This window comes from Hydra viridissima, unplaced genomic scaffold (assembly GCF_058129835.1).
Source record: "Hydra viridissima isolate aposymbiotic clone 2 unplaced genomic scaffold, HvirCarnegie_v1 scaffold_9, whole genome shotgun sequence".
NCBI classification, from domain to species: domain Eukaryota; kingdom Metazoa; phylum Cnidaria; class Hydrozoa; order Anthoathecata; family Hydridae; genus Hydra; species Hydra viridissima.
In genome coordinates this window covers 620,001-635,515 of record NW_028324308.1, presented here as the reverse complement: position 1 = coordinate 635,515, position 15,515 = coordinate 620,001, and the positions used below count along the sequence as shown (strand labels likewise).

Sequence of the window (15,515 nt, the reverse complement as noted above, 5' to 3'; positions counted from 1 at the left end):
TTCATTTTAATGATACAAAGATTTTTGTAATTGCCTTAATCATTTGCATGTGCATAAACAAGCAAAACTTGCTACTGAAGTTTCGTTTTCTTAGACATTTGCTTTTCTATTGATGAGCCAGTAGATGTTAGGGATTTATTCTTTCACCAATAAATCATTTTTTATTCGTTTCTGAAGAACACGCAGTGATTATATTAGTTTATCAAGTAAATAACAAAATTTCGAAGGGTTTATTGAGTTTAAACTTATTAGTAACCAGATAAAACTCTTTAATTTAATTTTTGAAGAAAGTTTCTCTAAAAGAAACAATGTTTTTTTCTTGTAATATCCTTCTTGATAATTAATATTTCACGAAGATCGTGGTTATGCTTATTCTACTAATGTCTTCTCGCGTTTTGTTGTTTAATTTGCGTAAAACGAATTATCTTCTCAAAAGATAAATGTTTTATATTGAAGGAGAACGGGGTTTTGTTTGTTAATATCAAAAGCTTTATTGTAGCACTTTCAAAACTTTACTTCAAAAATATTCTTTCGACTTATTCATTTAGTGCGGATTGTTACTAACACAATTTTTATTTAATACCTGGTTTCCATTTTCGGCGATTCAGATTTTGTGATTCAAAATTTTAAGAATGTATGAACCAATGGTTTTTCACAAAAAGAACACATGTTTTAGTACTTGAAGAGTAACATATGCAAGCGACGAGTTTTTTTTTCCATTGTTGTTGTTTCTCGTAATGAACGTGGATTTTGTATGATAGATTATCCAGGTATCGTTCTATTCGTAAAAAAAAAGCCGATTAACTCGGCTTAACCTTTAACGTTCTACGAGCGAGGTTGATTTACGAAGAGTTTTTTGTCTGGGTAAACGACTATTAGTGCTATAGATAGAATTTTTTTTTTTTTTCAATTGCTTAAAGTTGAATGGAACCGCCGTTTGCTGTAACAATATCTGGTGATCATCGCTTTTACGAGCAATTGAGAAGAGGGAATGATTTTACATTAAAGACGCCAAAGAATTGCAAGAGATGCAAAAGGTTCTTTAAAAAAATGCTACAAATTTAAATTCAGTTTTTCGCTCATTCATTCTTTTGTTTATTTATTTGATGGGTTTTCATTTCGCGCTACACATTATTTTTTATTAAATGCTAAAAGCTTTTTTAAATGTACACATCAAAGACACACTTGAACGATTTTGATGAGAATTTTTAGAGACCTTCCAGAGAACCACTCCAGATTTTTCAGCACCATTAATGTTTACGAAAAAAAAATTTTCTACGGATATTCACTATCCTTCGCGGTTCCTTTTCGCTTGCATACTAAAATATTATTCAAAACGGTTGATCTAGTTCATTAGAGTAAAAATTCAAAGGGATGGGTTTTATTGAGTAAAGTCACTTAATAGAGTATTTTATTTACAGACGTATATTTGATAATTTCACAAATATTTACTTATTCGCAAGTAATAGACCAAATAATAGTTTCCATTTTGAAAATTTTTTTTTGTGTGCAAAAACATTGATTTCGAGTTTATTTTGAAGCGTTTTTGCTGTCGCAAAAATACTTGCGAGGTAAAAAAAATTTTTTTTAAAAACTATTTAAGAAATATACGTTAAATAAAATGGAAGTATCAATCTAAATATGTATGTAATACAATAATAATCTTGACATGTGTTGTGATTTGTGTATGTTAGTTTGCAATTTCATATCGTTTTTTGTTTCGTAGGCATTCTGCTCAAAGGCCTTTCAAGCTTATATCAAGAAGAAGTAGTAGCACCACCAGCATGCCGGAACGTCATGCTTGGAGACCCAACCCTCTTCACGAAGACGACATTTCTCTAATTAGCGAACCAGTAAACTACACGACGAGTTATGTTAGCAGTGAGCCAAGTGAAAAGAACACGAATATAAGAAACTCAGCTAAAGAATCTTTAGAAAAAATATTTCGTTCACCGTGCAGTAAAAAGGGTGCTCATTTCGGAGCGAGTTCCTCCGTTCCTCCATTTATAGTAGTAAACATACCTAAAAGCCAGAACTTTCAAAGATCATGCAACGAAACAAGCACCGTAGTAAGCGAAGGAATAAAATGTCGGTATTGTTATAATATCGAAGACGAAAATCTTATTACTCCGTGTCGTTGCTCTGGCAGTTCAAAGTATGTCCATAAATCTTGCTTGGAAAAATGGTTGACATTGAAAAACAGAAACGAATGCGAAATATGTAAAACAAAATACAAAATAAGATCGTCTTTCAACCCAATATGGGCGGTAAGGGTGACTATCATTTAATGAACTGTTTACGTAAATAAAATTAAAAGCTTACGTTAAGCCTTTCTTTTTTTAAAACTACTTGTTTTGAAAATTATCATTATTATTATTATTATTATTATTATTATTATTATTATTATTATTATTATTATTATTATTATTATTATTATCATTATTATTATTATTACTATTATTATTATTACTATTATTATTATTATTATTATTATTAATATTATTATTATTATTATTATTATTATTATTATTATTATTATTATTATCATTATTATTATTATTATTATTATTATTATTATTATTATTATTATTATTATTATTATTATTACTATTATTATTATTATTATTATTATTATTATTATTATTATTATTATTATTATTATTATTATTATTATTATTATTATTATTATTATTATTATTATTATTATTATTATTACTATTATTATTATTACTATTATTATCATTATTTTGATAATTATTATCAATATTAACTCTTTATATTAATTATGTAAATCTTAATTTTAAGCTCGGACTTCTCAGGTTACGCGGAAACTTTAAAACTTTTAGAGAGATCCTAATTTTATTCTCTTATTTTTGCAGCTAAAGTTTCCGAGTATGGATAAAAGAGACGCAACTCTCCTTCTAGTAACTGTATCATTTTACATAACATTGATTCTACAATTTCTCGGTGCTGTATTTATTGGTGTGTCTGAGCCAACTGCAATACCTGCCATGATGCGTCATGTAACGCTGACTGGTTTGTCGTTTGGTTTGTTCTGGTTTCTAGTTGGAGCCATTTGTTTAACAATCGTTGTTTACACTTCTCATTTTTGGGAGGAGTTTCGAAAAATGAACAGAAAAAAAACGCTGATTGTGGAAAATTGCAATTCTTACAAAGTAAGTCCTTCTGCTCGTTCCGTGAAAACGTCAGACTTAATTAAATCTGGATCAGTCAACAAAAAACTGCTGCCAAATGATAACGACGAGCTGAAACCCGAGACCAACGAGAAAAAGAGAAAACTTTCTGCTTCCGTTAGTGGTATTTATTGTTTTCAAAACGGTGACGGGAAAAATGTCAAATATCAAAGTGGTGATGAGTCAATGCGTAAAAAACCTAACGAGGATTTAAACTCAGATTATGTGAGCAGCTATTCTCATAATGAGGGTTGTATTTCAGTTTCAGTAGACTTTGAAACAAAGAATATTTGCCATTCAAAGTTCGTCGACGATAAAAGTGTCCGACATTCAAAACTCATTGACGATAAAAGTGTCCGACATTCACGATACATTGATGATAAAAATGTAATACATTCGAAACAATTTGAAGATCAAGTTAGGTGTGATGCTCATTCATTAGGCCGTCGATCAAGAAGAAGTAGTAGTAGAAGCTTCAGAAGAGATGAAACCATGATGCCGGTAGATTTATCACTTGCAGTTGCTGTTTAGTACGAAATTTAAATTTGTAAATAATATTTATGCAAAAATCTTGAAACGATAATAACTACAAGAATGGTTCTTGAATAATCCCGTAAGTGCACCTGCGATTATGTAATAACTGATGAACTTACGGGATTATTTAAGGTTTAAATAAACATTTAAGAGATTATGGAATAATCTCTTAAGTGAAGTAAAACTTAAAAAATTTAAAAGATAAAACTTGAAGTGAACTTAAAAGATTATTCAATAATCTCTTAAATGTACTTGTAAAACTTGAATAATCCAGTAGCAGGTGCGTTAATTTAACCCTAATATCAAAAAAAGAAAAAAGAAAAAAATATATTTTGAAATTATTATTTATAAAAAAACGCCATTAAAAAATTTTATAAAAATCATTTTTCTCTTTTACAACATGTTTGTCTTACAAATTGACAACAGTAACAAAAAATGAATCTCGCTTTATCTATTTAAATTGATATATTAACTTTGACCTGTTGTTTTCATCACCTGAATAAAAAATAAAATTTTATGTTTTTTTAAAAAAAATTAAAAAACATTTTTTTGAATGAAAGTAGAGCTGCTTTTTGCTAAAAGGTCTTGGGTAATAGAAAACTATTCTGGCCCATTAATGCAGAAAGTTTAACCAACTGAAAACTGGTTTGTAGCTCGTACGATTAAACTTTTTCATCTGTATTTTTTTCGACGCGTTCACGTTGACAATTTAGGATAAAAATCAGCAAAATCAAAGACCAGAAGATACAAAGTATTCACATTCAGTTTTGTGTAGCAGCTGATGGAAGTTGGAACTGTTGCTATTGGTGAAAAAAGCATTTATACCGTGGTGTGACCTAACAAAGTCCTATGTTTTAAGAAAGTCCTAATTTAAGAAATGGCAAATTTAATATATGTAAAAGAAACATTTGCGGAAAATAACATTGTTATTTTAACTAGATTTCTAGTTGGATAAAATAACTAAATTTTTTTCTCTAAATGTTTATTTTATGTAGTTTGTCATTTCTTAAATTAGGACTTTCTTAAAGCATAGGACTTTGTTAGGTCACACCACGGTATATCCCTGAATAAACCTTTAAAAAGTATTTGAATCTTGTCTTGAAACATCGCATGTTTATGCAAGTATAAAATGATAATAATATCTTAAAATATACATAAACTTTATTACGAAAAAAATTTACTTACGTAAATAAACGAACAAAATATACTTTTATAAATAAGGTAATAAATATACTTGTGTTAATAATTAACAAATATACTTGCATAAATAAACGATTTTAAACTAATATACTTGTATAAATAATTTACTTATGGTTCTTATGATTCATTTTTCGCTGCAGTTGTATACTCTGTTTCTAGGAAATAATCTCCCGATGGAGAAAGCTCCATTTTTTAAAAAATATATTCTAACCCTAATGCCATACCACTAATATTGCTACCGCCAACAGTGGGGTATATAACAGCAGGGTACATAACAGTATATTAAATATTGTCATTTAAATTCTTGTATTCCACGTAAAAGAACTTATTCAGCTGATAAACCATCATTTAATGTGTTTGATTCACTCCACATCAATTAATCTGTAAATGCCATTGAGTGTATTCCACTTTTTTTAATGTTAAGTTTTTCTTATAGATATCTGAATTGCTTTTAGAAACCTTGAGAATACTAACCTAAAAACTCCTCTTTAAACTGTCACATTTGGGTTTCATGCTATCGTATCAACCGCGCTTGAGCAACCTGACACATACCAAAAAAAAATAATTAGATTCCTTTAAAACTAAAAAAATCTGACAAAAATGTATTGGAGCTGAGCGCTATCTTTAAACAGTGCCCATTGACTTTATGTTGTCGGAAACCGTACATCTCGTTACCGGTGGGTCAACCTAGACTTAATGCCTGGGTAAACGTTGCAAACAGTGATATATATTAACTAGATGTCTAACTTCAGAAAAATTCCGTTAGAAAATGTAAAGCAAGTTTTTCAAAGTTTTTAATCCCAGTAGTCGTTTTACTTAAACTGACAATAATTCATTTTTGGTTTGCTTTGATTTATCTTTGCGTCATTTCAGGCTGGCAAAACAAACCTGGCTGGCAAAAAAATTTGCTTCACTGCCAAAGAGCAAGTTAGATATCTAGTTAAAATATATCATTGGTTGCAAATGAATTTATAAAAATGTTTCTTCTTGATCAATTGGTTTTTATTAATTTACAAAAATGGTAACCTGTTCAAATTTTTTTTTAACGGAATAAGTCTTTAGTTTTGGTTTTTAATGTTTCAAAGTAAAATTTACTTATTCTTCGCAATTTAGGCGAATTTTTTAACAATTACAAATCAAAATTGAATTAGAGATAAAGAAATCTAACTTATATTGTTTTCTGGTTATCTTATATAACAAGCTTTTGCAAAAATTTTACATAAAACATTTTAAAATTACTTTACGCTTAGTTTATAAATCCTTCGTCATCATTTCAATAAAAAAAAAAAAAGAAATAAAAAGACGAGAAAAAAAAATAATTATGAAATATTTTAAGTTTTTCAAAAAAGGGTTTGGTTTAAATGACGATTTTAATGATGAACTTCTAAAAGTGCATGCATGATTTATATTCTTCCCCAAAAATTCACTTTTATTTGTTAAGAAATTTTTTCTTTTGATGGATGTTTAAATAAACATCAGGGTTTTTATAATTATACATATCAACAGAGGGGCGGGTGATTTTCGAAATCTATTTCGAAGAGGAACTAAACTTCAACCCGAATATCGATTTTTATTTGTTTCTTGAAAATATTTCCTCAAAATAGAGCTAAAAAAAAAAAAAAGAAAAAAAAATAGAAAGAAGAAGAACAGATCTTCAGTTTACCACGATAATTCGAACCAGCAACATCCTTAATTCTCTGGACAGTTCACATGTAAAGTTTTGTTCAAAGTGAAACTCTGCAAAGTTTAACAAAAGTTATTCAAATGATAACAAGGATCTGACTTTAAATAACTGAAGAAAGAAATTCTACTCGTATAAATACAAATATATAAATATAAAAAAATATAAATATATAAATATAAAAAAAATTCTACTTTGCTAAGTTGATATTATTTATTTAGAAAGACGGTCTGGATGCTAAGTCATGCCTAGCAAAGTCTTTATGCACACAAAAAAATCAAAATTACTTTAACATTTACCTTTTTACGAGGTTAATTCGCTCGTTAAACAAATCTTTTGCTTAAAAGCTTAATGACGGAGATTTACATTATAACAAGCCTCGCCATTTGCAAACGGAAGATCCAACTAAATTACGATTGGGACGTAATTCATTACTTGATCTTTGTCAGTTTGACTTATCTTTATTATCTTATTAATCAGCTATATTATTATTATCTTATATAAAAGATTCTAAGAGATACTTGGGATCTGCAGTAGAATTAATCACTAATTTACGCTACTTCGATTAATTTTTTTTTAAGATAAAACCTGAAAAAAAGTTGTTGTAAAACAGAGAAATTACCTGAAACCGTAATCACAATTTGGATACCGAGGTGGGGGTGGGGGGCAAAGGTTTTTGGCTATAGAGGGAGAAGAAAAATTTAGCAAATAATATTTGAAGAATAACTTTAGAATGGCTAAAACAGTCTCTTCAAAAATATTTTTGACGGGGACCTATATCCCTTCTGGCCTCTACTCTCCCTGTTGGTCGCAGCTCTGGGAGACTCTCTGTAATAAAAAAAGGGTTAAATATGTTTTCTGATGTGCATAGTAGGATTTGAAGTAATTTTCGTTGACAGTTTTTTGGATGCCCTCGTTTCTGAAGATTTCTTTTTCGGTTTCTGTTAAAACTATCAGATGTTGCGTTTTGCAATCAGCTAACACGCATCAATCAAAGCAGAGCAATACACACTGCGCTTTATTGGCTGCTTCCTACAAGTGAACTCTTTTAGCACTTTTTCTTAGTGGAGTCTTTTCGAACGTTTTAAAAGTATAAAAGTGTGTTTCAATATTTACTACCATCAAGAAGCCTTCTGTTTTTTTTATTTACAAATGCTGGTGCGTACACACATACTAACATTTTATGAACAATTTCTATAAGTTTTAAGGAATTGAAGGCTGCATATCATATTGCAATAAATTTATTTGAGAATACTGCAAATGCTGAGTCAGGTTTCTCTAAACATTATTTAGTAAAGACAAATCAATTGATGGCATTCTCCCTTTAAATCAATTGACGGCATTATCCCTTTAAATCAATTGATGGCATTCTCCCTTTAAATCAATTGATGGCATTATCCCTTTAAAGAGGACCTTTTATTAAAGAAAAGAAAATGGAAAAAATTAAAATTAAGATAAGATAAAAAAATAGAAATAAAACAGATAAAATAAATTAGTTAAAAAAAAGGATGGATAACAAAAAACAAACATTTCTTCAGTTTATCTAAATATATAGAAAACAAAAAATCACAACTATTTGAAAAAATTATATATACGATACAAAGCGTATGTATAAACTTTGCTAGCTAAAAGTTGATAAAACAAAATATAAACCAGAATACAAAGATTAAAAAATGGTAATTAATCATCGAGTTCTACGAACTCAATTTTTTGAATCATAATAATCGCTAATTTTCCAATCAAAAAAAGGTATCAACGTGATCCTTGGGGAATTCTTCTACTTTTTTTAAAAAGATAATCAAGAGCGAAAGTCAACAATCTGAGATTAAAGTTAAAGAATGTAAAAAACAAACAGCTCAACAAGCATTGAAACTTTTTACCGATACTGGTTTTGAATATTTGAAGAGTTCAGATTCGCAACCGTCTGTGTTAACTGACAAACAACTGATCAAGCTTCTAAACCTTTAACCGTTGTCTAAAACTTTAAAAAAGCATGCTTACCTCGAACAGCGTGTTAAGAAGCGTCTAGTTTTTTTTCTATATTAAAACAATATCACGACGTTATCTTCCAGCCAGCTATGGACTCACGTTGTGAACGATTTGTGTGCGATTGTCTAGCTGAATCAAAATGAGAAATGCAGCTGTACCTTGCCAAAGACCAGTACATTGTTTCTGGATATAGTGCAAGAGAAAATAGAAATAATTGAACAAGAAATGTATTATAATTTGTAAATTTAAAAATACTTGGATAAAGATTTCGAAGGAAGTAACCCAGAAATATGTGAATATAAAATCCAGACTACAATCTATTCTAACTCATTGTTTTCAGTTTTCAAACCAGAAAGTATCACAGAACATTGTCAAGTAATAACTAGAAGATGGCCAAAAACAAACTGTTCTGTAGTAAGTTGTGAAGCTCAGAGCAGGCGTCGCCAAAATGCGGCCCTTAGCGTCATTAACATTTTCAACCAGTTAGTTAACAATTAGTTATTAATATTCAACGTATGTAGTTTGTATTTGGTGGGTCACATTGTAATTGTCATCTAAGCTTTCAGTTCTAAACCTAACGTTTCTATGCATATAACACCACAAAAAGATGAATAATTCTTATACTTACCATCTAAATAAATAAACCTAAATAAATGAATAAATATCGTAAAATGAATTTCCATGCAAACATAATATTCGAGTACGTTTTCTCCTGGGGAAGGTTTTACAACCATTGCTTTTAAAACTGACGAAGTAAATTTAAGACTTTTTATGAGTTGTATCTTTTAAACTGTGCGTTTAATGGAAAAAAAAATCTTTTATGATAATTAAAAAAAAAAAGAAGAAGTAGGAATATGATAATGAGATTCTTTAGCTTTAAATTCTCATTAAAATGGCTGAATCAAAACGGATTCATTCTATAAACTATGGTGCACTATAGCAGACTGACTTAAGTACTTTGTCGTTACTGTTTTTCGGTCATCCTTTTTTTAGCAATGTTTAAAAATCGACAAATTTTTTAACATCTAATTTTTTGGTAACGTTCAGTTGGTACATTTTTATTCTGTATTAGTGTTAATAGCTTCAAAGTGGGAGCATACTTTGTTATAAGCATTTTTACGCCAGGTATATCAGTTAAAATTAACTCGCAACTCCAACAGCCGTGTTTTGGACAATATAGAGCCTAAGAAGTTTAAAAAAATGAACAGATTTTTGTAAAATGAAATTCTGAAACTGAAACTGGTTACCGACTGTAATCCGAATTTTGTCTAAAAAGCCAATAAATCGTATTAAGACAATACTACTCGCATTTTGACTAAATGCAAAAAGTTATAAATTATTACATGTTCTTGTATCTATGTGTAATTGATTAACAAGAGCGTTTGCGGATACTTCACAGTTACGATTATGTTTAAATAGCTACTGGTTAGATAACATTTCTAAAGTCAATACTTTTTATCCTATTTACATAAATGTAATATATATATATATATATATATATATATATATATATATATATATATATATATATATATATATATATATATATATATTTATATATGTATATAATTTTATATTTATATTTATGTATATATATATATATATTTTTAAATATATATAAGTATAATATATATGTATTTATATATATAAATAATATATATGTATGTATAGATGTATATATAATTACATTAGCATATATATATGTATATACATGTATTTATACATATATATGCATACTTATATTAGTATATATACATATATATATTATGTATGTATATATATAACTACATTAATACGTATTTTTATATATTTATAGTTTCACTAATATATATATATATATATATATATATGTGTGTGTGTGTGTGTGTGTGTGTGTGTGTGTGTGTGTGTGTGTGTGTGTGTGTGTGTGTGTGTATTATAATGTATACATTATACACACATTTATATACGCATAGTTATAATATACAAATTTAATACTATATTTATATTATACATATATATTGCATTATTATAATATATATATAACATAATGTGTATTAATTATAACATATAATAATGCTGTTTATATTTTAGTATTATACATATATATACAAATATTATATATGCATATTAAATTTTTTTGGCAATGTCAGCAAAGACTGTTAAATATAAATCAAAGGTTCAATTTACTGAATCTAAAATTCAAACAAGAAGACAAAGTCATTTAACAAATAATTTAGTAAAAGATCAGCTAGATCACTTACCTAGCACACAAAACATATTTTCATTGAAGTCATGTATAAATAATGTCAACATCAACCAAAATGGTAATGAGATTGACAACAATGCTTCTGATAAAATAATGAGTAAAAGTGAAGATAAAGTAACCTGCGCATACTCAGATGATGCTAAGGAATTGAATCAGTTGATTTCACAAAAAATAAATGGGTTTAATGAACATGAGAAGGTAGAACTGCTAAATGTGAAAGTACAGTTATCTTTAAAGCGTAAACGAGGAAGACCAAAAAAGACAAATGATTTTAATGGTGGTATAAATCAAAACAATGAGAAGAAATTTAAGGAAGAATCATTCTGTAAAGAGCCAAATAAATATACTTCTATTCCAAAACCAAAAAGAACTCAACGAATGGCAAGCTTAAATGCGATGGCAAAAGTGAATGCTGTGTTGGATAATTATCGTTTAGATGTGTATGCAAATAAACTGGAGACTGCATTAACAGAATCAATTCCAAAAAACTGTAAATCAACTGTAGAATCAAACTGCAAACCAGATTCTATCCAAATTTCTGATTTTAAAATTGAAGTTCTTGATAATAAAAAAGAAAATATTGATGTTGATAACTGCTTGGTTTCAAATTGTTCAGAACGTATCATTTCAGGTGAAACAAATACAGAAACAAATAGTTTTGACGAACCTGAGAAAAATGAAACAAAAAAAACAGTTCCTGTTTGGAAAAAATGTGGAACTGTTGACAAAGCAATTCAGACTGATTGCCACCACAAATATGTACAAACAGACTATACACATATGGATGATGATGAAAAGTGTATGCAAACTAGCTGTTTATGTCGAGCTGAACAACCTAAAGCATTTAATCATTATTCCCCTTCCTATAAAATTGATTCTGTAAGTGCATCTGAATATCCAATCTACATGAAAAGCACAGTCTTAGCTCATAACCAACGTCATAGTCTTGCATTACCAATAACTAAAAAGCATATTTTCTATCATGGTGAAAAAAGTGAGTATAAAACAAATGATTATAGTAACCAAAAAGTCTCAATGTTAGTAAACCAGTGTAGAATGAATTCTTTTTTAAAACATAGTGATTTGTGTTCGAAATTAATATACCTTACAGAAAGTGACTACCTTAATAAATCAGATGGTGTTGATGAAAAAGGATTACAACCTGTTGTTCAAAAGCCAGTAGAAAAAAATATTATGAACCTTAAAAGTAAAGTAAATGGTGTAACACAGAACAACTCAAAGATGACAAAAAAAATGCTTAACAAACCAAATAAAAGCATGGCTGTTAAAGTATGTGACAGTTTTGACCTTTGTAAAATTATAATCTGTAATGTGCTATAATACAAAAAAATTTAAAACAGAACTTTTTTTTTTCAGTTTGTTTTTGATTTTTTAGGTTTGTAATGGTTGGAGGTTTGACGGCGAGTGTGTTGAAGAAAATATTACAATAGTAAGATAATGTTGAGATTATTGTTATGTTTTAGGCAAATGTGTCTTAAAATTGAGAAAATAAAATATTATTAAAAGGTGATGGGAGATTTAAGACTTTTCTGAACTGAACTTTGTATCTTCATCTATTTCAGCATGGTGAAGAAGTAACACGCAAATATTACACAAGTTTATGTCGAAAAGATGAAACCATTTCTGTGCATGATGCTGTGTTGTTACAGTCTGGAGCTAGAAGATATAATCTTGATTATATTGCAAGAATATCTGCTATATGGGAAGACACCACTGGTAGTTCATTTTTAAAAAAAGTTCTTTTTTTTTCATGTGAAATTTTTGTAAAGAACAATTCTAGTAAGCTTCTATTTAAAGATGGATGTTTTAATTTATATATATATATTTTTGATATCAGGAGTATACAAGGATGATATGATGATCTCTGTATTTTGGTATTACAAACCAGAGCAAATTAGTGGGAAATGTGCAGAAATTTCTATTGGAGAAGTACATATAACATTTTATTTAACATTCTTTTTTTATATAACATGGCAATACAGATAAAGCATATCTGTTGTATATGTATAACTTGTTATATTATCTTGTTAAAAATTAAATAAGTGCATATATACAATAAGTACCAATGAATGTGCTTAAAGTTTTGGTTTAATTGTTAAGCAATTAAAATGTTTTAAAATGAAAATAACTTGTATCAAAGTATGTTTAATGCTTACAGATGGAAGTGTTTGCTTCAAGACATCAAGATGACAATAGTGTGGCCTGCATTGTTGACAAATGTTATGTAATCACTTTCCCTCAGTTTAATAGGTAGGAAAACAGACTCTCTGTAATCTGCTCTATACATTTATATGTATGTATGTATGTATGTATGTATGTATGTATGTATGTATGTATGTATGTATGTATGTATGTATGTATGTATGTATGTATGTATGTATGTATGTATGTATGTATGTATGCATCTAACTATCTATCTATCCATCTATATATATATATATATATATATCAGGCAACCAAAAAAGTTCGTGTGGTTTATCCTAATTGCCTATTTCTAAAAAATGTATTAAGAAAACTGGTTGTGGTGGGGGGATGATTTTGCATAAAAATTAAAGCTTGTTTTAAGGAGAATCAATCAGTGTGTTTCATAAGTTTTATTAGTATGTTTTTATGTGTATTTATTTATGGATCTGCAGAACAAAGCATTATATATATATATATATATATATATATATATATATATATATATATATATATATATATATATATATATATATATATATATATATATATATATATATATATAATGCTTTGTTCTGTAAAGAATTTTTCTTATCTATTCTTCAAATATGTGGCATTCTCTCTGTCTGAATTTAAATTTAGCGGCTGAGACAACCCTTCCATAAAAATGAGCCTTCTTTGTTTCTTTTGTGCAAATACTCTCTGCACAATTTTGAAGAATGTTTAGGGTTGTAGTCTTTCTAAAGTAAAAATCTTTGTTCAATAAAAGGTTTTCCTGATAGAAGTGCATTTCTCTTCCCTCTCTTTCTTTTTTCCTTTTTTTTTTTTTTTCTTTGCTAAATCAAGCTAATTAATAAAGTTCAAGCTGATCTATAAACTTTACTTTGTAAGCATAAAAGTGGTCAATTTGACAATTGAATCAATGTTCTTGTAGGCAACTTTTAATATTCATAATATTCATAATATTATTAATATTATAACATTCACTCAGCCTAAAGCTTAGTTTGACTTGCATCAGCCTAGTAATTCCAAATGCTATGCTAAACTAGTATGTTATGTTTTCATTAATTATTTTCATTATATATATTATATATATAATGAAAATAATATATGTTATGTTTAGTATGTTATGTTTTCATTCATTATTTTCTTTATGTATATTTTCAAAGTACTCTGTACAGCTTCTTTGGAGACTTCTAAAAATTGTAGCCCAAGATCTTGACTTCCATACTTTTTGTATTTGTTTCAGAATAACTACAATGATCAAAATTTCAATTTTATGTTGCTGATTATTTAGTCACTGTTAATTGTTTTAGATTTCGTGCTCAACACAAGTTGTGGAGGGCAAAGTATAAAGAAAAATTATCAGTAGTTCCAGAGAATAAGAAACAATCTCGCTTAATCCCAAGCCCTGATATAGATCCTTCAATTGTTTTTTTCTGCAGATATGCATATGATTATCGTTTAGGGAGGATCTTAAAGAGTTAATTTCTGTTAGGTTAATATTTTTAGAATTAAAAAATTTACATCTATTAGTATAAAGTTGTTGTATGCAATTGACAAATTTTATGATATAAGCAATTAGATTTTTTTATATGTGTACGAATTATTCAAGTTATAAAACTTCTTGCAAAAAAAGTGAAAAGAAAACGTTCAGCGTGAAAGTTCTTTTGTAATTTTCCTATAAAACAATTATGAATCAACTTAAGGTGTGAATAAGTTACAGTGCTTCCAACGCAAAAAAAATCTCTCAATTGACAAAATAAAGTTAAAAATACATAAAACTTCTTTTTGTGAAGCCTATTTTATTAGGAGTTTTGCTGTATTTTTTATTTCTTTTATTTTTTAAGTTTCCTTGTTTTATTCTGCACGTTTATTAATTCCAAAGTTTGTTGTGCTTTATAATTTATTTGTATCAAAAATATTGCAATTTATGCAGAATAAATATTTATTAAAGAAAAATTTGTCTCTTCAAACATTTTTGTTAATTATATTTTTAATATTTTTTTTGCCCTGAGTTGGGTACTTTTTTTTTTCAAAGCAAAAGCTGTAAAATATCCTCTTTTCCTAAAAACCCCATATCCCCTTTGTTTTCATAGATATATATTATTTTAAATTCTTTAGCAGTTATAAATTTTATTACATCTTTACTTAAAGAAAAAAACTTTTTTTTATTTAAGTGAAGATTTTTTTGTTCTTACTGTATTTTTATACAGTTGTAAAAATCACAGGAAAATTTAAATGCTATGAGCATCAACAGGAATGTATATTTTAGTGGATTTATTGATAAAACTGTTTGTGGGGCAGATTTAGTTATTAAGGATGATTCAAGTTTACGTTCGTTACAAGCTCAGTCAGTACCAGAGCTATGTTGTGATGAACTTATGTTAGATGAGCTTGTTCTACCAACTATGCATTACATTTATTTCACCAAAAACCACTCATTGCTACAGTATGAGTTGAATTC

At 28.0% G+C, this 15,515-nt stretch overlaps 2 protein-coding genes and 1 long non-coding RNA gene across 8 annotated transcripts in view; 2 read left to right on the top strand and 1 right to left on the bottom strand.

Annotated features, from left to right (window-relative positions):
* Positions 1 to 15,515, top strand: part of LOC145185810 (putative E3 ubiquitin-protein ligase HERC1) — a 98,001-nt gene that overhangs the window by 81,304 nt on the left and 1,182 nt on the right. The window contains exons 2-7 of one of the 4 annotated variants that reach the window (XM_090098254.1): positions 10,672 to 12,136; positions 12,243 to 12,296; positions 12,430 to 12,583; positions 12,705 to 12,796; positions 13,026 to 13,117; positions 14,365 to 14,698. In XM_090098254.1, the coding sequence (XP_089954380.1) occupies positions 10,724 to 12,136; positions 12,243 to 12,296; positions 12,430 to 12,583; positions 12,705 to 12,796; positions 13,026 to 13,117; positions 14,365 to 14,536 (1,977 nt within the window). In that variant the 5' untranslated portion in view covers positions 10,672 to 10,723 and the 3' untranslated portion in view covers positions 14,537 to 14,698. Of the gene's footprint in view, positions 1 to 10,671; positions 12,137 to 12,242; positions 12,297 to 12,429; positions 12,584 to 12,704; positions 12,797 to 13,025; positions 13,118 to 14,364; positions 14,699 to 15,228 lie in introns of those variants that run through there. The other 3 variants (XM_090098257.1, XM_090098255.1, XM_090098256.1) reach the window with 3 other exon arrangements.
* Positions 637 to 3,777, top strand: LOC145185663 (E3 ubiquitin-protein ligase MARCHF8-like). Of its 3 annotated transcripts, XM_090098259.1 has the most exons (4): positions 637 to 770; positions 921 to 1,037; positions 1,727 to 2,267; positions 2,880 to 3,777. In XM_090098259.1, the coding sequence occupies exons 2-4, from the start codon at positions 925 to 927 to the stop codon at positions 3,723 to 3,725; spliced, it is 1,500 nt and encodes a 499-aa protein (XP_089954385.1). In that variant the 5' UTR covers positions 637 to 770; positions 921 to 924; the 3' UTR covers positions 3,726 to 3,777. The 3 variants fall into 3 exon arrangements, with proteins under 3 accessions (XP_089954385.1, XP_089954387.1, XP_089954386.1); XM_090098261.1 differs by lacking the exon at positions 921 to 1,037 and having other exon boundaries at positions 662 to 770; XM_090098260.1 differs by lacking the exons at positions 637 to 770; positions 921 to 1,037 and adding an exon at positions 1,469 to 1,571.
* Positions 4,409 to 6,993, bottom strand: LOC149883502 (uncharacterized). Its single transcript, XR_016455771.1, has 3 exons — positions 6,909 to 6,993; positions 5,403 to 5,469; positions 4,409 to 4,528 (listed from the first exon to the last, which is right to left on the bottom strand). It is a non-coding gene; the product is annotated as an uncharacterized LOC149883502 (long non-coding RNA).